Source organism: Trachurus japonicus, chromosome 9 (assembly GCF_045865225.1).
Source record: "Trachurus japonicus isolate A0001 chromosome 9, Traja_1.0".
Taxonomy (NCBI): Eukaryota; Metazoa; Chordata; class Actinopteri; order Carangiformes; family Carangidae; genus Trachurus; species Trachurus japonicus.
In genome coordinates this window covers 5,489,763-5,512,149 of record NC_140915.1, presented here as the reverse complement: position 1 = coordinate 5,512,149, position 22,387 = coordinate 5,489,763, and the positions used below count along the sequence as shown (strand labels likewise).

Here is a 22,387-nt window from a genome sequence, read left to right as displayed (position 1 = left end):
TCATCAGTAATAACTAATAACAATGGTGATGAAATGATAATCTTTCTACTTCAACATGAGTTTAAAGGAGAAAAAGGTTTTCTAGACACTTGTGAAATGTAACACCTGAAAATGATGGACTTACCTGAGGCTCCTGCTTTCACCTACTCGTCCGACCATGGTTCTTTGTACATCAATGTGAAAATCTGTGGCAAATTAATATAAATTATGCCAACACCCAAAATTAGTGATTTCCTTGAGATTTATCTTGTGGTCCACTCACCTAGAATAGTGTCATCTTCCTTTCAAATCCCGTAAAGCAAATTTCTGTCCTTCATGGTGACCTGAGCTGAGTGAAGGCAGAGAGCAGGCAGGAGGCGGGTCAAGAGAAAGTAAGGAACGTCATTGGACAATATAACTGTGACTTTGACCCAAGCCAAGTAGCACTGATCATCACTTTTTTCAATATGGCTCAGGCTTAGGAAAACAGAGAAACACTTTAACATCCAGTCCTTACATCATCAAAGGAGTTGACTTGTGATATATCTTGGTGTGATATATATTTTACCTGTGATTTTTTTCAATGCAAATTATTCATTGATTACGATCAATAAAGCAAAAAAAAAAGTCAATACATTACTGTTAATTTTTTTTTAAAAAGCTGTCAGTTTTCATGATTTCAGGAGGACTGAACACAATATTACAGCTTTAAAAGTTGTCCAGAAATAACTTAGCCTAAGTCAAAGTTCAGTTTTGTTACATGATTTACAAATGAAATACATTTAAAAATGTTTCAACTCAACTGTGGAGTGTAAAAATGAAAGCAGTCATGAAACACACACTAAACAAACAATCAATCCGGTTACAACCATTAGCCCACACCAGCATTGCTGTGTTATGCTCCATGGAAAAGCCGACAGTAAGCAATGTACATTAAAAACATGTGTAACGACAAGTCTGTGTAAGTTTTCATACCTACTGCGTCAACTAATGACAACAGATATAAAACATTATGTAGTCATCAAGTTACTTACGCAGTGGAGAGGAAAAACCATCATCTTCATCTCAAGCTTTGACTTCTAGCGGCTCCAGGATTGGATCGGTGATGAAGGAATTCAAATTGTGGAAATTCAGCTTTGAACTGATCCTGTGGGACCACGGTCACAGGAATAACACTGATGCAGCTGGTAAAGACACTAAAGGTGAAGGTCAGAGTCACTGATGTTTATACTGAGAGAGACATTTAAATTAAACACTGACACAAAACATTTGCAGAACCACTAAAGACACTGATGGAGCTACATACTAATAGAGCTGGACTTGAACTGGTAGTCCACATGTCAGCTTTCATAATTTCAGGAGGACTGAACTTGATATAACAGCTAAAAGTTATGTAGAAATAACTGAAGTCAAAGTTCAGTTGACTTACAAATTAAATACAGTACATTTAAAAAACTCTCAACCCAACGATTGTATTAAAGGTTCTGTACTATGGTGAGATGTAGCAGAGGCATGAAAACAAAAAGAAAGCGTCTGCAACACCATATGCTTCCAGTGCTAAAACGTATTTAATACATTTTTGTACATTTTTTGCACTGGAGCCATATGGTGTTGCGGACCCCTTTTGTTTTCATGCTTTGCTTGCGTTGGTCCAGCACCCACCCGACATGGGTTTTTGGATGTGCGTGCTGTTTTTCATTTTTGAGATGTAGTAGACTAGCCTGGCTCTCGCCAGACCCTTGTAGTTCCGCAAAGCTCCACCAGAGGCGCTACGCTCAGCTTCACACAAGGGTCTGGACTCGAGGCCAATGCAAACTTCTTCCCCGGAGCAAAAAATAATGAACCAATCAGGATCGCCGGGCGGGACTTTCTGAGGTGTGACGTAGCGCTGAAGCGACTGTTTGAGTCAAACAACAATGGCGGCTCGCAGTGAGTGGCTGAAGTAGCACGTCATTCAAGATAACGGACAAGTGGTTTATCCAATCACATACAAGATTTTTTTACAAGGCCCCGCCTTCTGAAATGAATCGCCTATGGAGCAGTCCCAGACCCTTGTGCGGAGCTCAGCGTAGCTTTGCGGAACTACAAGGGTCTGGCGAGAGCCAGGCTAGTAGTAGACCACATTTTGGACCAAAATGAAAATCAGCCTCCCCTCCCTTCATGTCCTCAGTTACAGTGAAATCAGTCATGAAACACACTAAACAAACAATCAATCCAGTTACATCCATTAGCCAACACCAGGATTACTGTCTTATGCTTCATGGAAAAGCCGACAGTAAGTCCTCTGGTGATAGCAATGTTCACAGAATACAATAAAAGTCAGTGTAAATTTTCATACCTACTATACTGCATCAACTAATGACAACAGACATGAAACATTATGTAGCCATCAAGTTACTTACGCAGTGGAGAAGAAAAACCATCATCTTCATCTCAAGCTTGATTTCTAGCGGCTCCATGGTTGGATCGGTGATGAAGGAATTCAAATTGTGAAAGAACTGATCCTATGGGACCACAGTCACAGGAATAACACTGATGCAGCTGGTAAAGACACTAAAGGTGAAGGTCAGAGTCACTGATGTTATACTGAGATAGACATTTAAATTAAACACTGACACAAAACATTTGCAGAACCAGTAAAGACACTAATGGAGCTACATACTAATAGAGCTGGATTTGAACTGGTAGTCCACATGTCAGTTTTCATAATTTCCGGAGGACTGAACTTGATATAACAGCTTTAAAAGTTATCTAGAAATGACTGAAGTCAAAGTTCAGTTTTGTTACATGACTTACAACTGAAATACATTTCAAAAACTTTCAACCCAACTGTGGATTGTATTAAAGGTTCTGTAAACTATGGTGAGATGTAGCAGTAGACCACTAGCATTTTGGACCAAAATGAAAGTTTCATCAGCCTCCCCTCCCTTCATGTCCTCAGTTACAGTGAAAGCAGTCATGAAACACACTAAACAAACAATCAATCCAGTTACAACCATTAGCCCACACCAGCATTACTGTGTTATGCTCCATGGAAAAGCCGACAGTAAGCAATGTACCGGTACATTAAAAACATGTGTAACAACAAGTCAGTGTACGTTTTCATACCTACTGCGTCAACTAATGACAACAGACATGAGACATTATGTAGTAATCAAGTTACTTACGCAGTGGAGAAGAAAAACCATCATCTTCATCTCAAGCTTTGACTTCTAGTGGCTCCATGGTTGGATCGGTGATGAGGGAATTTAAATTGTTGAAATTCAGCTTTCAACTGATTCTGTGAGACCGCGGTCACAGGAATAACACTGATGCAGCCGGTAAAGACACTAAAGGTGAAGGTTAGAGTCACCAATGTTATACTGACAGAGACACTGACACAACATCTGCAGAACCAGTAAAGACCCTGATGGAGCTACATCCTAATAGAGCTGGACTGGTAAGATTTGAACTGGTAGTCCACATGTCCAGTCCACCTGTTGTCTGAATGACAAGTGTATATGACAGCTACCTCACTGAACTAATGCAGCTTTAACACACAAACTCAACTGTATGTCCCACTGCCAGCAACATCTTTCAACATCCGGTTTATATTTGGCTGCATTATGGTCAAAAAATTGTTTAACTCCTTATACTCATTATTTACACACACACTACCTGATAATACTTGTTATTATATGTCCTGTTTTGTTTTTGTTTGTTTTTTCCTGTTTGTTTGCTTTTGTTTTCTTGCCTAATGCCTGCCATTTCATTGTCCTGCCTTGTAATGTCTGATATTGTTTGTGCTAATGTTTTAGCTCTGTGTGCTACTTGTGTGTGTTTCTAGCTGTACTTTCCTCTCTTGCTTTCTCTCGCTCTTCTTCTCCCTGTCTGCATGTTATGTCTGCATGCCATGAGCTTTTGTTATGCTGTATGTCAGACTTCTCACCTGTTTTACTTGTTATTATGAGCTTTTACTAGGTAGATTGTTATGTAAGTTGTGATTTGACAGTAGTTAATTGTTGCCCCCTTTCCCTTTTATGGCTTTTAGGTTGCCTTTAACATCTGGCCAGGGACAACAGACGAAAACTAGCCTTGTTTGCTAACTCTGGCCCACTACAGTTGATTAGTGGTGCACTGTCCCTATGAAATAAACTAATAAATAAATTAAACACATAAAAAGCATGACAATGAAATAATAAACCCCTAATATAAGTGATAACATATTTCTTAAAAGCTTGTGACTGAGTGTCTGTTAACATCAAATAATATGATATCACTGATGTGCTGCCAGGACAAGCTGCTTTCCCAGATTTAAAAAAAACAAAAACAAAAAAAACCAAACAAACATCAGTTAACGATATAAGTGGAAGCAATATCTTACCTTACATCTGATCCTACATCAGCCTCATAAACCATCATGAGCACTGTTCTGACATGGTGTATCCATCCTTTCCATCCTGAAGCAGAGAAGTCAGCAGGCTTCCTTTGAGGTTTGCGCATGCGCGTTGACGTAAATACCGAGGCTCTGACAGGTGACAGTGCCATGGTAAAATTCATTTGAAATGCTAAAATGCTAAGACTCCTGCCTGATTGATTCCCGACGACGTACCGTCACCGACCGGCGGACAGTGGTTGATAAAGCCCCAGTATGTAGGAATTACCCCCCATCTAGCGGCGCGGTTGCATACCTGAACGTATTCTTGATGTTGCGTTCACATGAACTCGGACAGACGTCAGACAGACAACAGACGCTGCATGTAACAGGATACAGTGGCGCCGCCAGGATTCAATTTCAATGTACGCACAGAAACGGCAAATAGGCTACAACAATTTTTTTTTTCGGGGGGGGGGGGGGGGGGGTCGCACACCAGGCTCTACAAACACTGGTGTGCTTATCATGCCACGTAGCAATGGGACTTGTCGCTCATTAATATACTGCACAACTGAAAATATTGATGTGACCCCGCAGTAATGTTGTTGTTATGATGTTTAAGTTGTGTGATTTCTGACTGACTGTGAATGTGTACGGGCAGGTAGGGTATGGTTGGATGAGAAACGGGGCCGGGGTGAGTGTGAGGAAGACCTGTGTGTGTGTGTGTGTGTGTGTGTGTGTGTGTGTGTGTGAGGAGGAGAGGAAGAAGTGAGAGAGCTGTCAGATAAGTTTGTGTTATGTTGTTGTAGTTACGTCGGCTCGGACGCTACAATATCAATAACAACGTGTGCTTAACATAGACGTCGGACGCGAAATAGCCGCGGAGCGAAGCAGTTTCCTTTCTGCGCCGTTAACCGACTGTGCCAGATGCGCCAGAGCGCGCACCTCTGTGCCAGGCTCGCGCTCTGCAGCGGTTTGTGTTTATTCATCTTAACAGAGCGCGTGAGAGATTAACATACACATTCACACAGGCTACACACACATAGGGGCTACACATACCCACAGACACACAGCTGATGGGCCGAGGCTCCCCCAGTGGGGGCTCAACCTGGAATCGGCGCCTATGAGTCCATAATCGCGGTGCAGACGAGTGAGTTTGGAGCTAGAGAGGAGAGACCTTCATTATCGCTGCTCTGCTGCGTGTTTGTGATCGTGGGTTTGGATCTCTCTTTTTTTTTTTCAAATGCCTGGAAAAGGCTCAACTGTCTTTTTGACATTTCTATACTGGACCGGGCGTAATCATCACTAGCGGTAGTGTAATAGGCGCCAGAAATCAAAAAGAGACAGATGACATGATGTAAACGACAATCACTGGCTTTTACGTCAGGCTTCCACTGATTGGTTTAACAATCAATGAACTCAGCACGTTTAGCCTGTTACAAACAACACGCGTCTTTATCACACCCCCTCAAAATAAACAAAATTGCTTCTTTTTTTTTCACCTATGAAAAAAATTGTACGCACAGTGCGTACAGGATTCCGGCTGGCGGCGCCACTGACAGGATAAACAAGTGGTCCGTCAGCACGAGGCAAAACAATACAGGCCTGACAATATGTTGTCATGGTGATGTGGTATTGTTTACCTGACCCACGTTTTACCGTCTTTCTCTGGTGGAGTAAAATCCATCTGATTGGTTTGTCGACGGCGTCATTCAGGTGCCTGACTGCACCTGAATGCAACACCAGTGCCTCCGTCCTTCCTCACACTAGACAGTGGTGACAGTTTTAACAGGCCGAGCCCACAGCTCCGCTCAGTTTCCGTGGTTACCTACGGTCACGCTGCCACTCAACGTAAAAAAAATGGCGATGCAACATGGCAGCCAAGGTTTGGTGCGCCCCCCTTGTATATTTGTAACGACCTGCAACAACTCATTATAAGGTACGAGAAAGCTTTTATTTGTATGCAGGTGTGATTCGACTATAGTGAAATACGTATTTCTGAAAGCAATATTTGATTTTTGCTAATAAAAAGCCAAATAAGTTACACACTGGGCCTTTTTATAAGGATCCGACAAACACAAGATTTTACATCTTCATTGGAGCGAGAGAGGTTTGCTACTACGTTACTACTGTCACAAAAAGCTCTGTTGTTGTTGTTGAAATCATGCTAACGTTATGCTATGCTATGCTCGGCTATCTGTCATAGCACGCCATGTTTGACTTGTTATTGTTATGCAAAGGCGCGCTGTAAGCTAGCTACTTCTTCCTCTGTAACGTTACAGTTTAATGGCGGTTAGCAACCAACGAAATTAGCTAACTTTACCATAGACTGTAAAAGAACTTTACTCGGCAAAACAGATTTGGAAAGTTAGAAACTTGCTCTTAGTGTTCATAAGGAAACATTTGACACAATACGAATACGAATAAAGGTAAGACATTTTTGTTAAACAAGTCAATCGCAAGCTACTTACATTAACGTGTCATCTTTGTTGAGGGAAGAGAGGAGAAGGAAATATTTTTTTTAAATGGAGGGAAAATGTTCAGAAATGGTATCGTCCACTCTAGGGGTGTCTATAATTGTAGTAAGATTAATTAAAACACACAGGTTTTTTGTTTTTGTTTTTTTTAATGTTAACGTTAAAAAATTTGGTTTGGGTTGAATTTACCACATCGTTGAGGAAAGATAAAATTGTTGGAAACAATAAATCCTATCTCCTCTAAAGCCTGAGGCCTGAACGCTCCCACACTTCACCATGTTATCTGGTCAGTGCCTGAATAACCAGGGTTAAAATTGGGAAAATAAATGAGACAACACTTTTGTGACATGTCCAGTATAACCTTCATCATCATCATGTTTTTATTCACATACTCAAAAGAAGCATAGTGGTAGGCCTACAAGTATAAAACATCACATTAACTTGTGAAAAGGGACACCCAATGAAGCTAGAAAGCTTTTAAACTGGGCCCAAACACCTTGTCAACATCAAAACATGTTGGGTTGATCTTACTTTATTCCCTTCCCTTACAACTTAAACAAAAAATGTTGGATCAGATGGTCGATTTTAAATTTGTCAACAGATCTGCCTCTGAATCACCAGCAACCTCTGTGTTGTATGGCATAACGTAATTGCTAACGATCTGGCTTGTCTCTTTCATGTTCATTAGTTAACAATTGTTCTAATATGTTGTCATTTACATTGGTACTATCCCCTTGTAACCACAGTAACCTAACCTTAATTTAATGTCACAGCCCTGTGAACTTTGGCTGATTCCCTCATGTTGCATCCTGTAGAGAAATGCACGAGAGCTAAAACTGTCTGCAAGAGAAACCTCATATCCTTGATGGTTTGACAGTGGGACAGGCTCCAGACAGTGATAATGTCCCAAGAACAAAATGATTGCTCAGGTCAGACATAATGTGAATGATGAGAGTCGTATTATGCTATCAGCTTGAATAATGTCTGCAACTGGACTTATATAATTAGAAAATAAGGAATGCAAATCATCAGAAACTGAACCCTGGAAAAATGAAAACCTAGTTAATAGATTCAAACAAGATAAGATGAGTCTATATTTTCACTAGTCGAGTCTCTGTTCAAGTCTGAACCTATTGCGCCATTAAAACATTAAAAAGGAACATTTTAAAGAGGCTGTTGTCACTTATGTAAGATTATAATGAGGTCGGCCTCCTGTTGCTCAGTTATGACCTGCTGCAGTGGACTGTGGTATTTATGAGCCCGGGGCGACCACCTGGACTCTGTCAACAGGCTACTGATGCATGTTGGGACATTTTCAGGACCCGCTGCTCTACAGGGGGGTCGCTGCTTCTGCCACAGTAATTATCGGTCAACATTTCAGCGCACACAGAAAACAACAATGTTTGTTTTTGTGGGGTTTGTGTTAGAGTGGAGGTCAATCATCAGATAGTTGGTTTACAAAACACAATTGGACCATTTGAAAGTTGTATAATGTGTTTAATTAGACCGTTGGCGTCACTCTGTGGAAACAACATTCACAACTGCTTTACCAAAGCTTTAACTGCTGTGTTGTAATACATGTACTGCATTTTATTCTGTGGTCATATTTCTATGTTGCTATTTAACAGTTTTTCTCTTTGCTGCATCCACAGTTCACCGTCAGCTCCTGCTGCTTCTCTGGATCTGCTGCAGGTAACACACCAGCTATTTAATTTAATTTTTTAAAATGTATTTAAAAAGGACAATGTACATTAATAACATCAGCTCTTTTATCTTTTTAAGGAAAAGAGAAAGGGAAAAAGTCCAACGTAAATGCACCGGAGTTAGCAAATAGCTAATTTTCACCCGCTGTCCTCTGGCAGTTTACACAGAAAAGAATTCATTACAATGAGACAAGCCACAGGTAAACGAGACAGACATAGAATCAGACACAATATTGACAGATGAAGTAAAACAGACAGTACAATAAGAACTCGACAGAGCAAAACACAGGGATCAGAGGTACGAAGAAGTGCTCTAAGAAACATTCAAAGCAGGCAACAAAACATAAACCTGACATACAAAACAAAGCACAGAGACAAAGAGGTAGAATAAAGTGCTATAGTGGCCATGTTTTACACTGTAAAGTACGTTAAGTGCAGTAAATCAGTTAAAAATTAGAAGTGAGTGCAATTTTGACTGCTTTTCAGCCAGTTCTTTAAATGTGTTTATAAAGTGGTGTGGCATTCTCGTTTTTCTTTTTGTTTTTTTATCAGGGAGAAACATACAAGTCATTTCAAAACCATTACACTCATACAGAGCTAAACAAAAACATGTATTTGGACAATTGTGTTAACATATTCTCCAAGCTATTACTCTCCCTTTCATTTTACAATGTTTTAAGTAGGAACATTGACATTTGAACAAAAGAAGTCACAAATTTTACTCATTTTTCCATCAAGATTAATAGACTGGTACTTCAAGCCATGTAATAGAGGTACTTAAAGCAGTTCAGGTCTCAGTGATCTTATCCATTTAGACCACCAACTCTTACATTTCTCTGAATGCAATTTTAGAGCGAACGTCAGTCTCTCCATGATGTAGATTTCGTGAACAGTCCCTTGCCAGTCTTTCAGTGTCGGTGCATTGGGTTGTTGCCATTTTCCTTGTTATAGCTTTCTTTGCTCCAATCAATAATATCTTCATTAGATATTTGTCTGCTATTGATTGGATATGTAATGCCATGGTACAAAAATACATTGAGCTGACATTCCAGCTATAGGTCAGTGCATCCAACAAACCCATGTCAAATAACCTGAACACACAGGTCAATTTAAATCTTGTTAGTTACTGGTACAGCTGCCTGCAAACACCTCATCCAGAAGTTGATAAAACCTGCTTTTTGAAGCTCTGATCAGCTTTGTGGAGTTTAGAAGTGAGACTCAGTGTTTGTGCAATCACAGAGATTAAAGTCCCTGTATGGACCTGTGTATGTTGTGTAGTAGAAATAAGGCCACAGGTTGTTCAAAACAAGCATATTTTGGTAAATCCGGGCCAGTTAGTTGGCTCGGTTTCCAGCCCGGCTTTAACAGATCCAGATGTTTTCTTGCTTTTAAGTTTTGAGCTTCTTAATGAGAAATATGGAGCAGAATGAGGAGCAGCTGGGATGTAAAGTGTTAAAGGTCCTGAAACCTGTGGATTTATAGTTCCCTCTCCTGCAGCTCCGCAGGGTTTTTACACGTTCATCACATCTGGGGCAGGAGGCCTCGCATGCCTGCGGCGGCGGCGGGGGGACAGGCGTCTGCATGTCTGCCGTCAGGACGGACGCATAAATACCTGCACGTCGTCCAGATGCCGCGACGTTCGCTGTCAGACTGTCTGCAGGTGGAGGACGCAACGAGAGTCTGAGAGAGACGGCAACATGGTCCCACTGAGGCTGCTCGCCGTCGGCCGTGAGTATCTTCTCTGGTTTATTCACAGCGTTTTGAATCAGTTGGATGTAGGCAAGGCAATTTCATTTGTATAGCCCGTTTTTACAAACAGTTTGTCTCAAAGGGCTTTACATGGCATCATAACAACATCCTCTGTCCCTAAACCTAAACTCCATAGAAAACCCTTTTTTGTGTGTGTATTTATTCTTATTGCTTTTTTAACAGAAAAATAGATGCACATTAACAAGAGATGGTGGTGCTAAACAGAACAGTACAGATTTTTTTGACAGAGTTTCTTCTTACATGAGACAAACAGGACATATAATATGTATAAAATAAATGGCACAACAGCAGAATAGTAGCTACTAATTCAGTTTTTAGACATTAAATCGAGAAAAGGTTGCCAGACTTTAAAAAATATTTCCTCTTTGGCAGATATTTGTTATACCTGATTTTCTCCAAGTGTAATACATTTCCCAGTTCTCTCAACCACATTTCAAACGTAGGAGCACTTTCAGATTTCCAAGACTGTAAAATTAGCTTTCTGGCTAACAATGTTAAAAGGGAAATAGCTTTAGCTTCACAACTACTTTTCACATTATCTGGATTGGCCACACCAAACAACACAGTGAATGGGTCTGGGTTACATGGATGATTAAAGGCCCTAGTGAAGAACTCAAACAAGCTGCCCCAAAGTGATTGTAGCTTATGACATGACAAAAATAAGTGGGATAGTGTCCCTTCTTCACTTCGACACTTAATACATTGGGATGACACATCTGGAAATATTTTCTGCAATCTGGAGGGAGAATAGTGTAGTCTATGTACTACCTTGAAAGAAAACCCTTTTAACAGGGAAAAATTGGAGAAACCTCAGGGTGAGCAACAGAGGAGGGATCCCTCACCCAGGACGGACAGACGTGACATAGATGTTGTTACAGACAAGAAAACAGTTTATAGTTTATGACACAGAATGTGGGAAACATGGAAATGTTAGCAAGAGTTGATGATGCAGATGTATTATTGGGACACATCTGGAAAAAAAATAGCAGAAGGAACTGATTTATGGAGCGAACATAGTATGAGAAAACAGGACAGAGTAAATATCAGTTGTATACAGTATTTCTGAGCTGTTTATGAGCGTTTAAACTCTTCTAACTTAAAGACCCCCTAAACCAAAAATGCACTTTTTTAAAAAATGATTAACATGTCAATTTAGTGTGTGGGCTGTGCTACGAGGCATTTCAGGGGCAAAATTGCTAATCCACGCCATAACTGAGCATTTTAGACTTGAAAATACAGTTTCAATACCAGACTCTGAAAAAACTGGATTCAATTTTTCAAATTGGAGTCCATTTTCATGCGTCACAAAACTATAGCAACCAATCCCAAATGAATTTTTCAATGAGGGAGAAATAATGGACGTGTTTTTAGTGTCTTGGGGAGTTCTTTTAAACAGCTTTGTGTGGGTAAGCAATTTTAATCAAAAAAATAGTCCTAGCAGAGCATTTTTACAAATTTTAAAATGCCTCTTTAGGGGGTCTTTAAGATGTTGTGATGCTGTTCACTCACTGTAACTTCAGAGTCTCCAAGTTTGAGCAGATTTTTTTTTTTACAATAAATGTATCTTTGATTTGTTGAAGTTGTTTATTATCATAGGATAAGCCCCTTGAGTTGTAACAACTCGTTTACGAGGGGATCCTCCTCTCCTACACACATAACATCAAGACATATAACACGACTCGGCACAATACAATGAAAGAAAACAAGACAAAACAGTACAATACAAGACAGACAATAAAATAAGAAGACAAGACAAACATATACAATCACTTAGACAAAATTGCAACCAAAGTTTGTACAAATATTAGATGAAATATGGCGACAGAGTCAATGAAAGCATGAACAGGATGTTTCAAAATAGGAGGATAAACAGCCAGTCATTTGGTCCTTTGAACATAAATGCTTTTCTACCTATTGATTTACTATTGTGAGGCACTGAGAAGTAGGGATAGGTAGATTGCCTGGTTTGATAATTGGATGTAAGTTGTACAAAATACTGTTTTAGATAAGTCGGGTAATTAAGTTAATGCATTTAAATATAAATTGGAACCAGTGTATCTGTCGTCGAGTATGTAGAGAAGAGACTGGTACATTGAACAACGGTGAGTATGATAAGGACAATCAAGTATAAATCAAAGCAAATTCTATTGTAAACTTTGTTAAGAGGAGCTAGAACACGTTTAGAGGAAGAAATATACACAACATCACAGTAATCTAGTATCGGAAAGAAAGAGCAATTGCACAACAAGTTTCTTTCTGACACGATTAGTAAAACATTTCCTGGACTTATATAACATATTAATCCGACAATTCACTTAACGTACAATACTTTCAATATGTGCATTAAATGACAAGGTGGGATCCATTCATACACCATTTATGATTTAATGAAGACGATGCTGATAACAGCCTGATTTGGTGTTTTTTTTTACTGTGGAGGTTTTATATCACAGGATTTTATCCAAATAGCAACATCCAAACCTTCATAACCTTCTCATGTTTAATCTCCAGAATGTGTTTGGTCTCAGTGAACATCACTAACTTTCTAACCCTGTGGTGATGAAGTGAAAAACAGACAAAAAAAAAAAAGTGACGGTTGAGTTGAGTTTTAATTGTAACACAGTCGTGTGTTGTGTTTTCAGTGCTGGCTGCAGCTTCGTATTTCACTGGTGCTGCTGGTAAGTTCAAAGTTACAATGGTGTGCATGTAAAAATGTATTGTTTTACAATTGTAATTAATACTGCAACAAATGGACCTTTTTATTTCTATCCCCACTACATTTTATAAAATATATGTTTCTTCTTATCATCATTAGTATTTTTCTTTATGCTACTCTACTTCGAATATTAAAATGACTTGTAATGATCTCACTGGTAAAGATATTAACACATAAGTCAACAATTCATTTATGACAATAAACCTGGAACTTTAAGGATTAAATCCAAACGTATAAAAAGTGGAACAACGTGTGAGCATGAGACAAAATGTCAGATAAAATGATCGACACAACAAAAACTCTGATCATTGATTCATGAAGATTTCATTTCATTTCATTTATTTATTTATTATAAGATAAAGTTGTGTGTCTAACGTGTGTGTGTGTGTGTGTTCACAGAAGGAGAGATCATCTACTCCTGTTTCAATGAGACCGCTGTGATGTCATGTGGTAAGAACACGTAGAAACATGGTGCTGTTGTCATGGTGAACCCATAGAAAACACCACAGCATCCCATAAAGCAACAGCAGCTGTCAGTTTGTTACAACATGTCAGTCAGTGAGCGTTGGAGCCTCTGTTTACAGTCTTTGTGCTAAGCTACGCTAACCAGCAGCTAGTTTGTAGCATCACACCAACATCCAAGTTTATTTCCATTCAAACCTCCACAGTGAGACGATTAGATCATGAATCACGGCTGAAACACGACTGGACGGTTTGACTTCTCAGCTGATTCGCTAACAAAACGTTTTAACTACCACTACTTTGAATACTTATGCTGCAGCGTTCAAGACAACTCGGAAGTCGGGAAAAAAACGAGCTCCGAGTTGTAAAAAAAAATGAATTGAACGGCGTTGAACTCGGAAATTACAGGTCGGAAACTCGGGTATCATATCAGAGCTCCGACTTTCCGACTTGACGTCACGACAACATCAAAACATAGCGGCCCTCGTCTTAAACAGTTAGAATTTAGACATTTTAATTCATTTGTTGAGGTTTTAATGCATATTTTTGTGTATTATTGCAGTAGCCGATATGAAATGCGTTTATATTAAGCTGTGATTGTTGTATGGTGAGAAATTGTGTTTCCTCGTATGTGATGGAAATAACGTTTAACTGTTATCAAGGCTGTAACATTATATGTGCACTCATCTGCATCAACACAACATCATTTACTGCTGCATTGATTTTTCCTATTCAGCGATGAGCCACAATAATACGACAAACTTCCTTCAGGTATCCATGTTTTTTTTCTTCCGAGTTCCTGCAGCGTGAACGCAATGATGTCGGAAGTCGAAAATTTCCGAATTGGGAATTACGACCTCTGAGTTGTTCTGAACGCAGCATCACAACCCTCCTGTTGTCTTTCTGGGTCAAATTGACCCAATTTGGTCCCTTCCTTCTTTCCTTCCATCCTTCCCTTCGTCGTTACTTCTTCCTTCCTCTTTTGATCCAATTGACCCTCGATCTTTCTTTCCTTCTTTTTCCCTTCCTTCTTTCCCTTCTTCCTTCCTTGAACGAATCTGTTCCCTCCCTCCATCTTTTTTTCTGTCCTTCCTTTGCCCCTTCCTTCTTTCCACAATCCTTTTTCGCTCCCTCCCTCCCTCCCTTCCTTCCTTCCTTCCTTTTTGACCCAATCTGTTCCCTCCCTCCATCTATCTTTCCTTCTTTTTTCCTTTCCTTCTTTCCTCCCATCGTTCCCTTTGTCCTTCCTCCCTGCCCTCCCTTCTTGCTTCCTTGACCCAGGTGGACAACAGGAGGGTTAAAAATAGATAAAATCCCTTCAAACTTAGTTGTTCTCTCTCTAAAAATTAATCTCTAAAACAATTTAATAACAACTAGAAACTGTTTGCAAATAACAACATTTGAGAAATGTTTCTCTTTAAAATACTTTAAAATACTTTTTGTATTTAGAAAATTAGAATTATTCCTTTTGAAAAAAACACCTCCAAAATAAAAACAGTTAATTTTCTGGTGCGCACCAAAGGTTTTTGTTATGAATCTCTCCTTGGACCCAGATTGCAGCGCTCCCAAATGCTTTGTTTCTCAAAACTTTTTAACGTTTTTTTTTTTTTTTCCTCCAGAAATCGGCACCAAGATAAACCTGGATCACATCCTGTACAAGGTCGGCGTGGGAACGAGGTGCGGCGAGGGGAAGCGTCACCCGGACGACGGGCCGGACACCTTCTGCTCCTTCCCCTGGGCCGAGATGGTGGTGGAGGATCTGTAAGGACGCAGCCGTAAAGCTCAGTTTCTCTGAATATCAATCTAGTTTTAAAGACAAAGAGGAAACGGCTGGATCGTGTTGCCATGGCGATAAATCTGTATGAGTACGTGAACCTCTGCCGCATCAATCATTTTGTACAAAAGATAAACATCTGGCTTCTTATGTGGTTTTAAAAGTCTGAGGAACTGAAGTAGAGAAGAAGCCGACTACAACTCCCAGGGTGCATTTCAGCAGGAAGCAGCCAATCGCAGCAGTTTATAGCTATCGGTTCACTTCCTCATTCTGGACAGTGTTTGGAAGAAATTTATATTTCAAGTATTCGATCCTTGTTCACAGCTCTGACTGGCTTGTTTCCATAGCAACAGCAGCTTGAGCCTGATAGGTGTTGTAGTATTAACAGACAAAAAAACCGAACAAACTCAAATTTATTAAAACAACGGTCAGAAGATAAATCTGTAGTTCTGTGGAAACACTCACTACTGTTGATTTTTTAATAAAGTGCCAACACTTCATGTGATATACTGTATAAAATAAACTGCTAACACTTTATTTAATATATAAAACTAAGTCCCAACACTTGATTTAAAATGTAATTTGAGCGCGAAACACACTCAGTCTTCAGTTGTTTTTCCGTCGAATCTCATAGAAACTTTCCTCATTAAAAATGAGCTAATCAGTTTGGTCCAAATTACTCCGAAAAATATTACTAGTAATGAAGTAACTAACTCAGCAGCAGAGGCAAAGTCCAAAAGACAGAGTGGTTCTGAGATGTAAAGGGATAGTTCAACATTTTGGCAAATTGGCCCATAATAACACAACGTTACCAGACAGAGTTGTTTTAGAGGTTAATACAGAGACTGCTTGATGAAAAACTGTCCCTGAAGGCAACGCACATCAGCGGTTTTGCATGAATTTCCCTCTAAAACAACTCTGTGTGGTAACGTTGTGTTATTATCTCATAGCGTGGTGAATGTGCAGGTCACAACTTGTCCACCAGAGCGTTGTGGAGTTGTTGGATTGTGTATTTGATGAGTTTGATGAGGGAAACCAAGAAATCCCATAATGAGCCTCCGTAGCGTAGCTCTGAGCAGCTCATGGCTCTGCTCCGCGGTTCTAAAAATTGCTTGCACCGAGTCCAAGCTGTACCATGTGCCAACTTAACGTAATAGGATGTTATAAACACATGATGTGGGAATGTCCCTCTGTTCAGGCCTTTTGGGGCTGGGTGTCCAAAGTCTTGTCTGAATTACTAGGTACTACTATAACATGCAATCCAATCTTACTTCTCCTTAATGATGATTCTCAAATACATGTAAGTGAGAAACAGCGTAAACTATTGCTGAGCGGCCTCACAGCTGCTAAAAAACTCCTAGTGCAAAGATGGCTACCATCTCATGATCTTAGTACTAGGAAATGGTTGATTTATTTCCACGATATAGTGTTACTTGAGTTGTCTACTGCACGGATTAATAATGCTAAAGCCTCCACTTTGGAGATGTGGTTAGGTGCAGCTGCACAGATAAAGGATAAACTTCTTGGATTGTGAACAAGAGGGACACCACTCACTACAATGTATTGTTGACACTTGATGATGTTTGACTCGTCCAGGGGAAACCGGGGAGGGAGGGATGCTGCCAGGGAGGTGGGAGGGGGGTATTATGTCCAAAAAAAAAAAAAAAATTGTACGGATGTTGCGGTATTCGCTATGCTTCAATAAAAAGTTCTTCACAAAAAAAAATTTGCTTTCACCGACAATTAAAGGTAACAAACCTACTGCTATGACTATAGGGATTATGGCAATGGGCCAATTTGACAAAATGTTGAACTATCCCCCCAATCAGAACCAAACTGTGTCAACACGGTGGTGAAAGTTTCCAGAAAATTGGCTGAAAATTAAAAATGTTTTGTGTTCTGGTTCTGACTCTTCTTTCTTTGCAGCTGTGCCAACAGACGTTCCTGTGAGGTCCCGGTCACTGAGCTGGTGTTCGGTGAATATCCCTGTAAGGAGCAGACCAGGTACCTGGAGGTGTCCTACACCTGCGCCAAACCCCCGACTCCTCCTCCTCCACCACCGCCCCCACCCAAACCGGACTGTACGTACACACACACACACACACACACACAGAGCTGAACTTCTACACCTTCATTTACCAGAGATGGGAATAACAGCGTTGTAGAATAATGGCCTTACTAACAGCACTACTTTTTGTAGTGACAGTACTCGAAAAGTTACACTTTCCCCTGTTAACGTTACTGACAATAAAATGCACCGTTACTTAACTCAAGAAGTCCCGTCACAAAATAATAATACACCTGTTAAAGTGCCGTACGTTAGCCTGACAAGCCAGACTACATCATTAACATGTCTAGTCTGGCAACGACCAGTAGACCTCGGCTCAATCCAGGGGGCGGGATGAAGGCTGTCTTTCAAACTGCCTCTGCACCAATAGGGTAGCGCTACGACCAATCAGAGCAAAGAGCAGGATGACGTTAGCCTGACAAGCCAATTAAAATGTATGTCGTCATGGCGTTAAGCCCGCCCAACGACTCTCTAAACAGATAGAGCGCTGTGATTGGTGAACACAAATGGTGTTCGAGACTCAAAAGGTTCCCATGGCTCGTTTCCAGACCCACCTACGGAGCAAATATATCTGCTGCCGCTAGGGTGCGTCTAGATTTCTAGGCTAGCCGTACGTTATATAGGCTACACATTTTTTTCAATCAACTGGTCGGAAAAAAAGCCGTTCATCTGGAACGAACCAACTCACTCAGTATCCCTCCTCCACACAGGAGGAAGACTGACTGAGTTGGTTGGTTCCAGATAAACAGGAGGTTAGAGGGGTTAGTCCAAGTAATTTGACATTTTTTAGCATTTTATACACAATAGTTACTTTCCCTGGTAAATAGTTAGTTTTAGTAGTGGTTAATTTTGTAGTAACTCAGTTACTTACACAGATACTTTATGGGGGAAATAACTATAACCAATTACTTTTTAAAAGTAAAGTGTCCAACACAAGGAGGAAGAGGATGGTGTCGTTTAGATGTGTTATATTAGTGCAGGCAGTGTGAATTTATAAGCTCCTCCCACGATGGAAGCACTAACATTATTTTCCTTTTATTGAACAATTAAGGAAACTACACATTATTATTATTATTATTATTATTAATAGAATAATTATGACTGAACTTTCTCTGAGTTCTTCTTTCTCAGACTTGAGGACGTGGCGCCCCCTGGTGTCGGATGTTTAGACCTGATGTGTTTTTCTGTTTCCATGTTTGTGTGCAGGTGAAGACAAACCAGCTGCCGAGGCCTGAAGCTTCCAAAACTTTATTGTTCTTCACCGTGGACAGAACAGCATCACCTCCACGTGATCAGACCAGGGCTGTTCAGGTTTATCGAAACTGACGATAATGTTTTAAAAGAATGAAATAATATTGATTCTGTGTGTGTTGACTTTACACATCTGGCAGATGTTTCACCTCCTGGTTCTGCTGTTTTATCAGTTCTTCCTGTTGTCTTCTCATTATCTATTAAAAAAAAGTCTCAGTGTTAGTTTTGTACAGTCGTCGTCGTCACAAAGACAATGGTGAAGTTGTAGGATCAGAGACTGGACATTAGAGTGGAGTTTTTAAGTGTTTGGATTCATGTTTGATCTTATTTACTCCAGAGGGATTTGAAGTCAACAAAATAAATCCTACATGTTGTGAAACCGGTCGGTGAGTGTGTTTATTTTCTTACTTTCAGTTTAATAGTAGAAAACATCCGAGCATCAAACAGCTACATTTTATTTTATGTTTTTAAGCTTTGACTCGCCCACATCAACACCTGTCCCCATGCGAACAAAGGCAGATGGGAACCAAAGTGCTCCCCACTAAAAGGGCCTATAAACAACCGGTTTAAATGTTACACCTAAAGATTCCATGTGAAATAATGAAGTCCTGCAACTCACAATGAAATCATATCATAAACTTAATGAAGTTTTTTTAATTAATATGATAAACTCAACTCCACTTACTGAACAAACTAAGGTTTAAAGGTGTACAGAAATGGCCGTTTGTCGCGCCGAGTTGTCACGAGCTGCAACACGAGTTTACCCGAGTGAGGAAAACTAATTTGATTGGTCGTTATCGAGCGGGCGGGATATTCAAAGCTTGGGGCGAGACCGAGCTCCGTGTGTGTGTGCGTGTCTCAGACGTTTGATTGACGGATTACAGATCCAATATCAGTGGCTGGTGAATCGTGTACAGGCTGACGTATAATCCGTGTGCCTGCATCCAATGCGGAAAAAAAAATACACACTTTCATCCCGGATTTACTCAAAAATAGAATTTTGCACAAAGTTTGGCCTACATCGTCTGATAGATGAGTTATTACACTCATTTTATGACCCAGAGTGGACTCAAATTCAATTTTATTTTCTGTACAGCTTTAAGTACTCCAGTAATTGGTTGGTTTCTGATTTTAAATCTTTGTTTTTAAACCCAACAGTCGATTGATCCATTAGTTTTATTGACAGGAAATGAAATTGATCCAGTGTTGATTGATATTTAGACTCAAAGCTTTAATGAGAGTAATTGTTTTCTATTTTTGTCGAATTATCAGTTTAAAAAAAAAAACAGTCCATGTATTGAACGTGTCAAACTGAAAGCTGCACATTTTCACCAGTGGGTGGCGCTGTCGGCTCTATTAACACATCCTGTTTATTTCTGTCCTGTCAGAGAATAAGAAAGTACATTTCATTAGTATAATAGTATTTTTATGTAATAAATCTTTAGATTAATTGATAATAAATACAGTTTATTTAATTGGTTGAGTTAGGTTGTGTTCAGGTCGGTGTAGTTCTGACTGGGTGTCTCAGTGTATATTCACCTGCTCTACTTATGATGAGGAATAAAATAAATAGATGAGGTTTATTCGGTTCAGTGCAGAACAAACTCATCTGTTCTTCTACATTAATCATGTTTAAATTCTGCCTTTTTTCAGATGTCATTGAGGCAAAAACCATAAACTAATAAGTATAAAGTATTTATTGCACCGATTGCGACATCTGAATTTACAACCCAACTGACAAATGAGAATATTCACAGGTTTACCATCCAACTACATTTATATAACAGTAAACACACATTATTATTATGTAAATATGTAATAATAGGAGGCGTCTAACTGCAGCCTTACTTATCACGTGACTCCTGTGCAAAACTTTTATTAATGTTATTTTTAGTTTTATGACACCTTTAGGACCTCCAGGACGGTCCCCAATCCGCCCTTTTAATGGTGGATTAAAAGGGCCTTCTTTTTTTGGCAAACGGATGAGATCCCCTTGGGATATTACAGATTTCCACCCATCCTTATGCCGGTTTGTGCACAGCACAACAACTCCTTGTCATTTCCTTTTGCTGGAGGGAGAGATCGCGCTGATCCTCTGCTGTTGAGCCTACTTTCTCTCTGAGCGTCTCCGCCTACAGATGTTCAGCTGAGGGAATACGCTACTCACCCATTGAGCTGAGCATCATTTGATTTTTTTTTACGTCTCCTCACAGTTCAGGAAGTACCACCCCCATCCCCTCGCACGCACACTTTTTTTTTCTTTTCTTTCTTTTTTTGATGCCTATAGTTTCACTTTTGTGTGGAGGATGTCTGTGCAGTTCTGTTGGTAAGTAAACGCAAACAGATTGTAAAATAAAATACAGCATATTAATTTAATTTAATTTTCTGTCGGTTGAGGACGAAAACACTGAGTTAAATTAATGTGACAGCAGTAAATGAGGTAAATTGCAGATTATAACGAAAATTGACCAGACATTTGCAACAAAACCCGCCATTTTGTGTCGTGACAAATAAGGAAGGGGAGTTAATACACCTCACACCTGAAATTTGCCTGTTGTTTTTGTTTTTAGATATCTATTGAGGTGTTGTATGTATTTGTTGGAATGTATGTTTTTATGTTTTTAACACTTTGACTGCAACCAAATTGCCCAAGTTGGGACAAATAAACTACTTGACTTGACTTGACTTGACACACAAAACAATACAAACCGAGAAGTTCCTTGTTCCATATGCAGCAGAGAGATGGTTAATGTAACAAATTAAATTTATGAGATTGACTCTCTGGTGTGTTTGAAGTGCAAATACATCATATGAATTAGTGTGTTGGTTAGGTGAAAAGTGTTTTTGTTATATGCTGTGCTGTTTTAACTAACTTAATGTGTGACTTCATCAATTCATGATAAAAATGTGCACACATCGATGTATCTAGCACAAGGCCAGGCTAATTTTGCTCTTACTAACTTAGACTACTTTGACTGAGAGAGGATGTTTGTGCTTTGCTGTGGTTAATTTGAATTGGTTATGTTCATAGACTGTATATAAAGTTAAATGTTATTTTTTCTAGGTCTCACTGGTTTTGACCTTTAACCTTGGCCACCCAACAGTCCAGGTGACAGAGTGCTCTGCTTGTGCTGTGTGTGTGTGTGTGTGTGTGTGTGTGTGTGTGTGTGTGTGTGTGTGTGTGTGTGTGTGTGTGTGATGATGACGACAAGCTCTCTGCAGTTGTGTAAATCCTCAATGGACAGGAAGTCATACTAGTCTGACAGTGTTAAGGAAGTCTGTTGCTTTTAGCGTATGTAGCCTACCTCTGTTGAAATACCTGATCTCGTCCGCTAATTTCAGTTTAATGATATTTAGTATAAAAACACATGACTGCAGTGAACAATGTCTAGTTCCTGACTGATGTGGACAGTGCTTAACCTGAGTTAAATTAACAACAGTAATTAACCAAGATGATCTACTATGGCTGTAACAAATTTTAACGGTAACACTAAATGTCATGATTTAGCAGGAAAGTGGTAGCTGTTCCACCTTTAATTTTAAGTATACAATAATGCTGCAATACAAACTTACAATTTTAAAGTTTCAGCATCACTACAGCATACTCAATCTCTAACTGGTAAATAATTATAAATGGTATATCAAAATTGCAGACAGTACACATTCCTCCTCCACATATTGTAGAAAAATCTGTTTAAACCAGGAACAGCAACATGTCAGCAGTATGTTGGCTTCACTCAAGAACTGTGATTTGTTATTGTGCAACAGAGGAGGAACTCATGCAAGTTTTTTGAGTGTAAGATATTTTCATATATTAGATATTGAATATTCAG

General features: G+C 39.6%; 1 protein-coding gene across 1 annotated transcript; it reads left to right on the top strand.

Moving 5' to 3' along the window:
• Positions 1-9,805: 9,805 nt before the first annotated feature.
• LOC146980774 (L-rhamnose-binding lectin ELEL-1-like) lies at positions 9,806-18,582 on the top strand. The gene is made up of 6 exons (XM_085788065.1): positions 9,806-10,241; positions 12,926-12,961; positions 13,399-13,449; positions 15,081-15,222; positions 17,162-17,316; positions 18,510-18,582. Exons 1-6 carry the CDS (start codon positions 10,211-10,213, stop codon positions 18,536-18,538), a joined length of 444 nt encoding a protein of 147 aa, XP_085644191.1. The 5' UTR covers positions 9,806-10,210; the 3' UTR covers positions 18,539-18,582.
• Positions 18,583-22,387: the final 3,805 nt, after the last annotated feature.